The sequence below is a fragment of the Salvelinus alpinus genome, chromosome 12 (assembly GCF_045679555.1).
Source record: "Salvelinus alpinus chromosome 12, SLU_Salpinus.1, whole genome shotgun sequence".
NCBI lineage: Eukaryota > Metazoa > Chordata > Actinopteri > Salmoniformes > Salmonidae > Salvelinus > Salvelinus alpinus.
In genome coordinates this window covers 59,871,198-59,885,586 of record NC_092097.1, presented here as the reverse complement: position 1 = coordinate 59,885,586, position 14,389 = coordinate 59,871,198, and the positions used below count along the sequence as shown (strand labels likewise).

General features: G+C 45.1%; 1 protein-coding gene across 1 annotated transcript in view; it reads left to right on the top strand.

The window, feature by feature from the left end:
• LOC139536435 (constitutive coactivator of PPAR-gamma-like protein 1 homolog) overlaps positions 1–14,074 on the top strand; it is a 113,895-nt gene extending 99,821 nt beyond the window's left edge. The window contains exon 17 of the mRNA XM_071336969.1: positions 5,923–14,074. Coding sequence (XP_071193070.1) covers positions 5,923–6,342 — 420 coding nt within the window. The 3' untranslated portion in view covers positions 6,343–14,074. The remainder of the gene's footprint in view (positions 1–5,922) is intronic.
• The last annotated feature ends 315 nt before the right edge of the window (positions 14,075–14,389 follow it).

Here is a 14,389-nt window from a genome sequence, read left to right as displayed (position 1 = left end):
ACTGTAATGACATATCACACAGTAATGACATATCACACAGTAATGACATATCACACAGTAATGACATATCACACAGTAATGACACAGAACACAGTAATGACATATCACACAGAACACTGTAATGACATATCACACAGAACACTGTAATGACATATCACACTGTAATGACACAGAACACAGTAATGACATATCACACAGAACACTGTAATGACATATCACACAGAACACTGTAATGACATATCACACTGTAATGACGTGTAATGACATATCACACTGTAATGACATATCACACTGTAATGACATATCACACTGTAATGACATATCACACTGTAATGACATATCACACTGTAATGACATATCACACAGTAATGACATATCACACAGTAATGACATATCACACTGTAATGACATATCACACTGTAATGACATATCACACAGTAATGACATATCACACAGTAATGACATATCACACAGTAATGACATATCACACAGTAATGACACAGAACACAGTAATGACATATCACACAGAACACTGTAATGACATATCACACAGAACACTGTAATGACATATCACACTGTAATGACGTGTAATGACATATCACACTGTAATGACATATCACACTGTAATGACATATCACACTGTAATGACATATCACACAGTAATGACATATCACACAGTAATGACATATCACACTGTAATGACATATCACACAGAACACTGTAATGACATATCACACTGTAATGACATATCACACTGTAATGACATATCACACAGACCCAGTCGTTCAGTCTTTATGTTCTGTATCTATGGGACGCGGCCCAGTCGTTCAGTCTTTTTGTTCTGTATCTATGGACGCGACCCAGTCGTTTACTCTTTTTGTTCTGTATCTATGGACGCGACGCAGTCGTTCCTTCTAAATGTTCCATTGCCATACCGGCTGGCAACGTTCTTATCCCCTGCTTGCTAGCTTAGCCAACTACGGCTAACTTACAGTCACGTCAAACAGAGCAGACAGAATAACAACAGTAGCTGCATTTGTTTAAGCTGTTTTCTAGTGACGTTTATTTGGATACATCCATAACAATGAGCTAATGAGGCGTGATTTCACCTGGCGTAGAAAATATGTTCTCTCATCAGGACACTGTTGTTCAGAGGAGCTAGCCAACAACACAGCCGACAACACAGCCGACAACACAGTCGACAACACAGTCGACAACACAGCCAACAACACAGCCGACAACACAGCCAACAACACAGCCGACAACACAGCCAACAACACAGCCACCAACACAGCCGACAACACAGCCGACACCACAGCCAACAACACAGCCGACAACACAGCCAACAACAGCCGACAACACAGCCAACAACACAGCCGACAACACAGCCGACAACACAGCCGACAACACAGCCGACAACACAGTCGACAACACAGCCAACAACAGCCGACAACACAGTCGACAACACAGTCGACAACACAGTCGACAACACAGCCAACAACAGCCGACAACACAGTCGACAACACAGTCGACAACACAGTCGACAACACAGTCGACAACACAGTCGACAACACAGCCGACAACACAGCCGACAACACAGCCGACAACACAGCCAACAACACAGCCAACAACACAGCCAACAACACAGCCAACAACACAGCCAACAACACAGCCAACAACACAGCCACTTCAAACTGAAGCTGGAAAGACTGTAAACTAGCTGTACGTCGTCTCATTTGACCTGTTTTCTATTGATAGTTCTTTGTATATATCCATAAAAATGATGCTGATTCATGATTTCGACTGGCTGAGAAACGTTGTCTCTCTCGTCCCAACTCCCGACACGTTCATTACTATGGGACAGTTGGAGATCAAATTTCAATATTGAAACCATGTTGCAAATGTCGGAGAGACAGACAGCAAGGTTTATACAAATCTCTGCTGTTGAAAACTAAATGTTAGTCTTAAAGAAATGTGAGATAATGTCAAGATGCTTTTTATAGTGGACATCAAGTTTATAAATTGCCTGGCTGGGCTGATGAGACAGTGGAATGCTCATTCAGGTGGAACAGAGTAAATTTTAACGTAATAGATTTAGCCGGTGATAACTTGTGGAATAGACACCGGCTGGGATCTGGTTTTAACCAATCAGCATTCAGGATTAGACCCACCCGTTGTATAAATAATGAATAATGGGTTGACATTGACACTGCATTGTGAGAACATTAGAATATGTATCGCTCAGCAGAATACAGATCTGCTCTCTCTCTGTGGGCAGTATCGAATTACTGTGATATGTCATTACAGTGGTCTGTGTGATATGTCATTACAGTGTGATATGTCATTACAGTGGTCTGTGTGATATGTCATTACAGTGTGATATGTCATTACAGTGGTCTGTGTGATATGTCATTATAGTGTTTTGTGTGATATGTCGTTAGTGTTTTGTGTGATATGTCATTACAGTGTACTGTGTGATGTCATTACAGTGTACTGTGTGATATGCCATTACAGTGTACTGTGTGATATGCCATTACAGTGTTCTGTGTGATATGTCATTACAGTGTTCTGTGTGATATGTCATTACAGTGTGATATGTCATTACAGTGTGATATGTCATTACAGTGTACTGTGTGATATGTCATTACAGTGTTCTGTGTGATATGTCATTACAGTGTTCTGTGTGATATGTCATTACAGTGTGATATGTCATTACAGTGTGATATGTCATTACAGTGTGATATGTCATTACAGTGTACTGTGTGACATGTCATTACAGTGTACTGTGTGACATGTCATTACTGTGTGATATGTCATTACAGTGTTCTGTGTGATATGTCATTACACCAAAGCATTAACTCAGTTTCATCTCAATTCGTCGGGTTGTAGAGCCAAGCATAGTACAATTACTGCTGTAAGTAAGGTTGTAGAGCCAAGCATAGTACAATTACTGCTGTAAGTAAGGTTGTAGGTGATATTCTAGATGCTCAGGACAAGAAAAATCACTGTGTTTCACTTTTTATTGACTTATCGAAGGCCTTCAGCACTGTTGACCACGCCCTGCTGTTGGCCTTCGACACTGTTGACCATGCCCTGCTGTTGGTCTTCGACACTGTTGACCACGCCCTGCTGTTGGCCTTCGACACTGTTGACCACGCCCTGCTGTTGGCCTTCAACACTGTTGACCACGCCCTGCTGTTGGCCTTCAACACTGTTGACCACGCCCTGCTGTTGGCCTTCAACACTGTTGACCACGCCCTGCTGTTGGCCTTCAACACTGTTGACCAAGCCCTGCTGTTGGCCTTCAACACTGTTGACCACGCCCTGCTGTTGGCCTTCAACACTGTTGACCACGCCCTGCTGTTGGCCTTCAACACTGTTGACCACGCCCTGCTGTTGGCCTTCAACACTGTTGACCACGCCCTGCTGTTGGCCTTCAACACTGTTGACCACGCCCTGCTGTTGGCCTTCAACACTGTTGACCACGCCCTGCTGTTGTATAGACTAAAACAGGTTTAAGTGTCGATGCATTGATTTGGTTCCAGAACCTGCCTTTCTGACAGAACACAGTGTGTAGCTCAGGAGTTTACCAGGCTTACAAAAGGAGTTCCTCAGGGCTCAATTGTAGGTCCGATCCTTTTCACACGGTATATAAATGATACAGGGAAGACTGTCGAGTCTGCAAATCTCCATCTGTATGCTGATGACACAATTATTGATTCTAGCGCGTCTAATATTGAGAAGGCTTTTCAGGACTTACTGTTGGCTTTTGATGTTAGTCAAAGGCAGCTTTTCCAATTGAAACTTGTTCTTAATGAAAGGAAAACTAAGTCTATGGTTTTCTCTTCCCTGAAAGTTGAGTCACTTGCAGATTTGAACTGTAACAGACCAGCACATTGATTTTAATCATAGGGTCACCTCCTATAAGTCTCTTGGGATTTGGTTAGATTAAAAGTTTAATTTTAAACAGCACAATCGATACCTTGACCAAGAAACTGAAGTTGAAATTGTGTTTCTATTACAGGAACAAATCTTGCCTTTCAATGTTAGTCAGAAAATATCTTGTTCAAAGCACCTTTTTTTAAATTGTTTTAATCAGTGCTGGATGATGGTGATATTGTCTATATGCAGGCCTCCACCCGTCATCGTCTCCGTCCTCTCTCGCCCAGGTCTTTATACAGGCACCCTCTCTCCTCCTCCACCTGTCGTCCTCGTCGTCCCCGTCCTCTCCTCCACCCGTCGTCATCCCCGTCCTCTCCTCCACCTGTCGTCGTCCCCGTCCTCTCCTCCACCTGTCGTCGTCCCCGTCCTCTCCTCCACCTGTCGTCGTCCTCGTCCTCTCCTCCTCCACCTGTCGTCGTCCTCGTCCTCTCCTCCACCTGTCGTCGTCCTCGTCCTCTCCTCCTCCACCTGTCGTCGTCCTCGTCCTCTCCTCCACCTGTCGTCGTCCTCGTCCTCTCCTCCACCTGTCGTCCTCGTCCTCTCCTCCACCTGTCGTCGTCCTCGTCCTCTCCTCCACCTGTCGTCGTCCCCGTCCTCTCCTCCACCCGTCGTCGTCCCCGTCCTCTCCTCCACCCGTCGTCGTCCCCGTCCTCTCCTCCACCTGTCGTCGTCCTCTCCTCCACCTGTCGTCGTCCCCGTCCTCTCCTCCACCTGTCGTCGTCCTCGTCCTCTCCTCCTCCACCTGTCGTCGTCCTCGTCCTCTCCTCCACCTGTCGTCGTCCTCGTCCTCTCCTCCACCTGTCGTCGTCCTCGTCCTCTCCTCCACCTGTCGTCGTCCCCGTCCTCTCCTCCTCCACCTGTCGTCGTCCTCGTCCTCTCCTCCACCTGTCGTCGTCCTCGTCCTCTCCTCCTCCACCTGTCGTCGTCCTCGTCCTCTCCTCCACCTGTCGTCGTCCTCGTCCTCTCCTCCACCTGTCGTCGTCCTCGTCCTCTCCTCCTCCACCTGTCGTCGTCCTCGTCCTCTCCTCCACCTGTCGTCGTCCTCGTCCTCTCCTCCTCCACCTGTCGTCGTCCTCGTCCTCTCCTCCACCTGTCGTCGTCCTCGTCCTCTCCTCCACCTGTCGTCGTCCTCGTCCTCTCCTCCACCTGTCGTCGTCCCCGTCCTCTCCTCCTCCACCTGTCGTCGTCCTCGTCCTCTCCTCCACCTGTCGTCATCCCCGTCGTCATCCCCGTCCTCTCCTCCTCCACCTGTCGTCGTCCTCGTCCTCTCCTCCACCTGTCGTCGTCCTCGTCCTCTCCTCCACCTGTCGTCATCCTCGTCCTCTCCTCCACCTGTCGTCGTCCTCTCCTCCACCTGTCGTCGTCCCCGTCCTCTCCTCCACCTGTCGTCGTCCCCGTCCTCTCCTCCACCCGTCGTCCCCGTCCTCTCCTCCACCCGTCGTCCCCGTCCTCTCCTCCACCCGTCGTCCCCGTCCTCTCCTCCACCCGTCGTCCCCGTCCTCTCCTCCACCCGTCGTCCCCGTCCTCTCCCGCCCAGCAGGTCTTTATACAGTCCAGTCATTATGGTTGTGATTGACTCTGAGGTCCTTCTGTTTCTCTCTGTCCTCCAGTAGAAACAGCCTGGTCTGTCTCTGTCTTCATCCCTGTTTCTGCAGGATAGGAAAGGCTTTCTCATCAGTCATAAATTCATTCATTATCTTTTTCTCACAGTTATTTGAGGTTCTGTATAACATGCTGGAGTAGAAGTTGTTTCATGCTGTTCTGCCCTTGATGTAGTGCTGATCTGTACTTAGTGATATAAATATTAATTGTTTCTTCTCCCTCCCCCCACCCTCTCTCCCCCCCTCTCATTCTCTCTCTCACCCCCACCCTCTCTCTCCCTCCCTCTCATTCTCTCTCTCCCTCTCATTCTCTCTCTCCCTCTCATTCTCTCTTTCCCTCTCATTCTCTCTGTCCCTCCCTTCTCTCTTTCCCCACCAGAGTAAGCCTACCTACTCCTTAGCCAGTGAGGTGAAGGAGAGGAAGAAGTTGCAGACTGAGGAGAAGGAGAAATCTCCCGTTATGCTGTCTTCCGACGGGTCCACTACAGAGAACGGACTGGAGCAGAGAGAGGAGGGGGGACTGGAGGAGAGGAGGGAGGAGGGACTGGAGGAGAGGGAGGAGGAGAGGAGGGAGGAGGGGGAAGTGGAGGAGAGTGAGGTAGAGCAGCTGAAAGGTCAGGTCATGGAGGTGAGAGAAAGCAGGGCTGTGAATATCCAACCAGAAAGTGCCTTTAGCAGCGACTCCAAGATGTGCAATACTAACCCCCGCCTAAATGCACTAAACACAGACGGCGCCTGTCTCAGAGACGCAGCAGAACCTCTGAGCGCAGCCGCCTCTGTCTTACAAACAGAAGAGTAAAAAAGAAACGATGTTTTTGTAGAGAGGGTGAAGAACGAGTGAGAGGATGTAAGGAAGCCTACAGTCGCTGTTCCATATTGTACGCATTCCAAACAGCTCCCTATATAGTCCAGTAGTTTTGACCAGAGGGCCCCCCCAGGGTTATACTTCCCATAGGCCTCTGGTCGAAAGTAGTGCACTACATGGCAATAAGGTGCCATTTGGAATACATTTATCTTTTCCCCTCTGTAGAGAACATGAGAAAATGAAATTCAGACCCCCTTTTTCGATGATGTCAACCGGATTAAAAAACCCAGAATGAGGATAATTTCTCCTTTTTTAACAAGAGACCTGAGCAGACCAGTACTAAACAGAATAAATACTATTAGCTATAGAGGACTGGGCCAGTCAGTCCACTCCACTCTCTCCCCGCTGATATCGACATGATACGACCGTGATACGACCATGATTTGTGTCCCAAATGTGACATCCTATTCCCTATATAGTGCACTTCCTTTGACCAGGACCCATTAGGGTTGACAATTGGACTCTGGTCAAAAGTAGTGCACTATGTAGGGAATAGGATGCCAGTCTCAGACTGGTAAAAGAGAACGGTCCTTTTACCCTTATTCTTAAGATAATACTGAAGCCGAAACTACAACGCTTTTGTCTCCTTTTAGTTCCTTATAGGTTAAGATGCTCCTCCAGTATATACTTGGCACCATATATTTGCCATTGTAACTTTGTTGTCACAGTAAATAACGTTTTGAGAGTTTTAACAACAGAGAAGCAGATGGAGTCACGGAATTCTTCCCAAATGGCACCCTAGTCCGTATATAGTGCACTACTTTTGACATGGATATATGAAAATTGATTTATTGGATCATTTAAAAACACAACCACACGTGGATAATGCATTTAAAAAATCATGAAAACGTATTTCCATTTTGGTCCCCTTTTTAAATAAATATAACAAGTAATTTAAAAAAATAAAACTAGGTTACAATAGTAGCTACTAGCTAAATCAGTCTGATTAGATCAGCTAAATTAGTGTGTTTTATTTATTATTATTTAACTTCGATCAAGTCTGAGTTCTTCTTGAAGCTTCCAGCAGATGGTCGTGAGAATCTGTATGTTCATAGCTGTACGGTAGATGGTCAGAGGAGGTGGTGATGACTGGTCAGAGGAGGTGGTGATGACTGGTCAGAGGAGGTGGTGATGACTGGTCAGAGGAGGTGGTGATGACTGGTCAGAGGAGGTGGTGATGACTGGTCAGAGGAGGTGGTGATGACTGGTCAGAGGAGGTGGTGATGACTGGTCAGAGGAGGTGGTGATGACTGGTCAGAGGAGGTGGTGATGACTGGTCAGAGGAGGTGGTGATGACTGGTCAGAGGAGGTGGTGATGACTGGTCAGAGGAGGTGGTGATGACTGGTCAGAGGAGGTGGTGATGACTGGTCAGAGGAGGTGGTGATGACTGGTCAGAGGAGGCGGTGATGACTGGTCAGAGGAGGCGGTGATGACTGGTCAGAGGAGGCGGTGATGACTGGTCAGAGGAGGCGGTGATGACTGGTCAGAGGAGGCGGTGATGACTGGTCAGAGGAGGCGGTGATGACTGGTCAGAGGAGGCGGTGATGACTGGTCAGAGGAGGCGGTGATGACTGGTCAGAGGAGGCGGTGATGACTGGTCAGAGGAGGCGGTGATGACTGGTCAGAGGAGGCGGTGATGACTGGTCAGAGGAGGCGGTGATGACTGGTCAGAGGAGGCGGTGATGACTGGTCAGAGGTGGCGGTGATGACTGGTCAGAGGAGGCGGTGATGACTGGTCAGAGGAGGCGGTGATGACTGGTCAGAGGAGGCGGTGATGACTGGTCAGAGGAGGCGGTGATGACTGGTCAGTGGAGGCGGTGATGACTGGTCAGTGGAGGCGGTGATGACTGGTCAGTGGAGGCGGTGATGACTGGTCAGTGGAGGCGGTGATGACTGGTCAGAGGAGGCGGTGATGACTGGTCAGAGGAGGCGGTGATGACTGGTCAGAGGAGGCGGTGATGACTGGTCAGAGGAGGCGGTGATGACTGGTCAGAGGAGGCGGTGATGACTGGTCAGAGGAGGCGGTGATGACTGGTCAGAGGAGGCGGTGATGACTGGTCAGTGGTGATGACTGGTCAGTGGTGATGACTGGTCAGTGGTGATGACTGGTCAGTGGAGGCGGTGATGACTGGTCAGAGGAGGCGGTGATGACTGGTCAGAGGAGGCGGTGATGACTGGTCAGAGGAGGCGGTGATGACTGGTCAGTGGTGATGACTGGTCAGTGGTGATGACTGGTCAGTGGTGATGACTGGTCAGTGGTGATGACTGGTCAGTGGAGGTGGTGATGACTGGTCAGAGGAGGCGGTGATGACTGGTCAGAGGAGGCGGTGATGACTGGTCAGAGGAGGCGGTGATGACTGGTCAGAGGAGGCGGTGATGACTGGTCAGTGGAGGCGGTGATGACTGGTCAGTGGAGGCGGTGATGACTGGTCAGTGGAGGCGGTGATGACTGGTCAGTGGAGGCGGTGATGACTGGTCAGAGGAGGTGGTGGTTGTTCTGGTCATCATGTCCAAGGGCAGGCAGGGAGTTCCATGTCATCAAGGCGTCCCTGTAATCTGCAGCTTCTTCCTCTGTATCGGGGCTCTGCGATGAAGTCTTCCCTCAAGAGTACAGCCCACAAGCCGTCCCACTGACAACTCGGCGTGCATAGCCCACAGTCCTCCTCTTGGGTCACCGTTGGTGGAAAACCAGCCATGTCACCCTTGATACAAGTCCGTATGTGACGTCCATCTATGTCTGAGGACGTCGAGAGATGACATGGAAACTGACCACTAGGGGCAACAGTGAGCGCCGTTACCTTCAAGTAGGTTTCGGTTTTGCTCGAGCGTTGTGGACGGGGATGGTGAATGGGCATAAACTTGATTCAAAGTGTTCGAATCCAGCGATCTAAAGTTGTTGTTGTTATGTTAGTTTTAAGCCCCAAACCTTTACCCTTTCCATTCGGAGTTAATGCCGAAAGTTAACCTTAAACGCTTCCAAATTCGATGTTTGGAACAATGAGACTGAGAGCTAGTTGGGAAAACAACTCAAAGCCAGTAGGTTTAATCTGAATAAAACACCAGCTAGCATTTTAATACATTTATGGGAAGTAATACAATTAATGATATCAAAACTTGATCTGCACTCATGTAGCTATTAAAAAAAACTAAACGTTTGTAAAAAAATTAATATATATTTACATAAAACGTGTACAGAATTTCCATGAGCTCTCTGCCTAGGCTGCCACTAGGCCGCCATGGCAACTATAGATTGTAAGTAATACTAATCGATTCGACTTTAATAGCTATTCATTACATACAGAAATGTTAGTGCTGTAGAGAAACAACAAAACACATCAATCATCATGATGGTCAAGAGACTGAATGTTGAGAAAGTTCATGGGCTTGAGTGAGGTCAACGGAGGGTGGTCGTAGGACTCAGTCAAATTAAGTTAGAGTTCCGTACTAGCCACTGGACTAGCTAGCTACAAAAAAACAGCACCCACTTGGGTGATGCTACGGCAGTCACGAGGTGCCAGAAAGCACACCACACTTCAATAGTCATCCAGGAGTAGCTTTACAATTTGTGCCCTGGTTTACATCGTGACATGTTTCATTACGCCATACTTTATTTCGTTCCGCTACAGGACGGAGTAAATAGGGAGGGTTTCACAATGCAAGACTAGATGGGAGCGCCTCGTGTCTCGTCAGGGATTGCATTTATTTCGGGAGATTGTAAAATATGGCCTTTTCATTCAAGACAGGGGAAACATATTGTTTCAGTTGATAATAAAACATGTTTTGTTGAGTACATTTTTCCTCAACTTGTTTAATCAAGCTAGCTTACACCGCAGCTAGCTAGCTAAAAGATAGGCTATACTGTAGCTAGCAACCTCCACCTAAAAACAAACATCATTACCATCATAAAAACTAAACCCGTCGTGTTCTTCGAGGAACTGAAGACGCACAGTTTGTAAATATTTAAAGTATGCGGTGTCCATCTTGCAACTGAGCCGGTAACCTCAAGTGGGCGTTGTGATTCCACGCCGTTGTGGACGGTCCCCATTCAAATGAATGACGTCAGGCCCAATGTAGCAGTGCTTACGGTTAATGTGAATTGGGCATTAGTCCTCCATACAGTCATAGCCATCTGTCATCTCTGTACACCTCTGTATTCAGGCTTCTCTCCATCCTCAACCTCCGGACAGTTGGCGTAATTGAATCAAACCATTGCATGCTAGCCAGCTAACATTAGCTAGCCAAAAACGAACCGCCAACTTCAGTCTTGAAAATGTGCTGGATTCAAACTATTCAGACTACAATAATAAACTAAATCAAAAGTTAATTCATAAATGTTTGTGGGAAAAAGGCTATAAAAACAGTTAATTATTACAAATATTTACAAAATGTACAGGAGCTCTCTGCTTAGGCTGCTACTAGGGCACCATGGGAACTATAGTAGTGCACTATAAAGAATAGGGTGCCATTTGGTACATACACACAGTCCTCTTAGTCCTCCCAGTCATCCCAGTCCTCCCATAGTCATCCCAGTCAGAGCCAGTAGGATATATAAATACACAGCCTTCAGGAAGTATTCATATCCCTTGACTTTTTCCACATTTTGTTGTTTCGGCCTGAATTTAAAATAGATTAAATTGAAATGTTTTGTCTCTGGCCTACACACATTACCCTATTATGTCAAAGTGGATTATTTAAAAAAAAAAAAATTGTGTTTACAAATTCGTTAAAAATGAAAAGCTGAAATGTCTTGAGTCAATAAGTATTCAACCCCTTTGTTATGGCAAGTCTGAATACGTTGCATGGATTCACTCTGTGAAATAATAGTGTTTTTCATTATTTTTTTTAACGACTACCTCATCTCTGTACCCCACACATTAAATTATCTATAAGGTCAACAGGAGGTTGGTGGTACGGGCTCGTGGTAATGGATGGAGCGAAATACCTGGTATGGTATCAAAGATATGGTTTCCATGGTTTCCATGCGTTTGATGCCATTCCATTTGCTCCGTTTCAGCCATTATTATGAGCCGTCCTCCCCTCAGCAGCCTCCACTGGTAAGATCCCTCAGTCGAGCAGTGAATTTCAAACACATATTCAACCACAAAAACCAAGGAGGTTTTTCAATGCATCGCGAAGAAGGGCACCTATTGGTAGATGGGTAAAAAGAAAATGGAGACATTGAATATCCCTTTGAGCATAGTGAAGTTATTAATTACACTTTATACCCAGTCACTACAAAGATACAGGCGTCCTTCCTAACTCAGTTGCCAGGGAGGAAGGAAACCGCTCAGGGATTTCGCCATGAGGCCAATGGTGACTTTAAAACAGAGTTTAATGGCTGTGATAGGAGAAAACTGAGGATGGATCAACAACATTGTAGTTACTCCACAATACTAACCTAATTGACAGAGTGAAAAGAAGGAAGCCTGTACAGAATATTCCAAAACATGCATCCTGTTTGCAATGAGACACTAAAGTAAAACTGTGAAAAATATGGCAAAGAAATGAACAGTTTGGGGCAATTCCAACACATCACTGAGTATCACTCTTCATATTTTCAAGGATGGTGGTGGCTGCATCATGTTATGGGTATGCTTGTCATCGTCGGAGACTAGGGATTTTGTTATGATGAAATTAAACGGAATAGAGCTAAGCACAGGCAAAATCCTAGAGGAAAACCTGGTTGTCTGCTTTCCAACAGACACTGGGAGACAAATTCACCTTTCAGCAGGACAATAACCTGAAACACAAGGCCAAACTGGAGTTGCTTACCAGTTGCTTACCAAGAAGACAGTGAATGTTCCTGAGTGGCCTAATTACAGTTTTAATTTAAATCGGCTCGAAAATCTATGGCAAAACTTAAAAATGTCTGTCTAGCAATGATCAACAACCAACTTGACCTAACTTGAAGAATTTAAAAAAAGAATAATGTGCAAATATTAGGTGTCCAAAGCTCTTAGAGACTTACCCAGAAAGACTGCCAAAGACTGTAATCGCTGCCAAAAGTGATTCTAGCATGTATTGACTCAGGGGGTTGAATACATATCTAATCAAAATATATTAGTGTTTTCTTTTCCATACATTTTTTTAAACTTTAAATTTTTATTTATTTTTTACAAATTTTAGAATTTTTCTTCCACTTTGACATTGCAGAGTATTTTGTGTAGATCGTTGACAAAAAAAAAAATAATAATCACAATTAAATCCATTTTAATCTCACATGGTCACAAAACAAAATGTGGATAAAGTCAAGGGGTGTGAATACTTGCTGAAGGCACTGTATGTTATATACCATTAGGTCCTATATGTATATACAAGGTTATATATAGGGCTCTGATCACAGTGGTTCCTTATTGTGTTCAGATCTGCAGACGTTGTTTAAATGATTAATTACTGTAGTAGATTAAAACCCCTGCATCTTTATTTACCTAGCCTATATGTTATACTTTAGCTATTATTTAAAAAAAAATAAACATTTCAAGAAATAAAACAGTTATTTAAAAACAAATCAAAAAAAGATGCTAAACAGTTCTTCAACCAACCAATCAACCCTGATGTGTGTCAAACCGCCAGCCGTCAGCGAACAATGTGGTTTCCTTGACGATCCAACATAGTTACTACCGCTATCCGTTTCAACTCAACTTTCTGCATGGTTCCACCATTTTAAACGGTGCGTAGTTATGATGCATGTTGTCCCCCCCCCCCCCCCCCACCCCCCATCCCGACATAGAGAACTGAGGCCGCTGGCTCGTCTAAATACAGAGGTTAATAGTCAGCGTTACCAGGCTGGTATAACTGTTATAGTCACCAATCAAATGATCTACTCTAACCTTTTTAAATGTATCGTGATATTGGGATTTAATCAACCACAACAACAAACTGGACTACATGTATCTATTCTAGCCAACTTTGAATATTGTTAATAACCCTGATGTACTACTCCTTACTGTGCTCTGTTGCCGTTTTCTGCTATTGATATTAGTAACCCATCTCTCTTAACTATGGAACTATATTCCCTATGTGATGCACTACCGTGGAATGCTGGGAGATTCAGCGTCACCTTTTTTTAAAAACATATTGACTCTTACTGTTCTCTGTTGCCAGGGAGACGGAGAGTTGTGATACGGGTCCAGTGGGACTCGTGTCCCTAATGGGCCCTGGTCAAAGGTAATGCAATGCATAGGGAAAAAGGTGCCATTTGAAACGCAGGCATATAAAAAATAAAAAAACTGTTTATGAAATGCTTTGATTTGAAGAAGCCCCTTTTTATGTAGCTGAGAAGTGTTGGCACGATGCCTGCCCCTCAGAGAGACTTTAGCATCAAGTACATTTGGATATTTACTTTTAGTGTTTAACTCAGACTTATTGTACTTCTGTTACCAGAATCATTAATAACTACTTTTTCCATGTAATTCTCCTGAAGCTTTTCTTCACACTCTAGTAAACAGAGAAACGGTGTACCCCCAGCCCCCCCCCTGCAAGAGCTATATAGGATATGAGTATGTAAGAGCTATATAGGATACCTTGACGTAAGTTGACAAGAATTTTCTGCCTAACTCATATGGGTTGTTAAAGTATGAACTACTGTTGGTTGATGATTGAGTGTGATGTATTTGAAGGCAATTGAATGCAACTTACAATGCTTAATAAAATTATATTATTTTAGTATAATTTGCTTTTTTATTATCATATAATACATCATATCAGTTTTTTTTGTGGCTAATATCTATTTTTTCTTTTTGTGTGTGATCCAATCTTTGACATTTTTCACAAAGTATAACAAAATGGAGAATATACATTTTTATACACCACAGTAATTCTGTCGTTGCTGACCCGGACATGTGTAGCAGATTCATTCATAATAATACAATGTATCAATGTTTAAATGTACAGTAGCTATTCACAGCAATCCACTGTCGCTAATTCAGTCAGAGAAACAATCGGGATGACTGTGTAATTAATCTGTAATGGTCTAAGGAA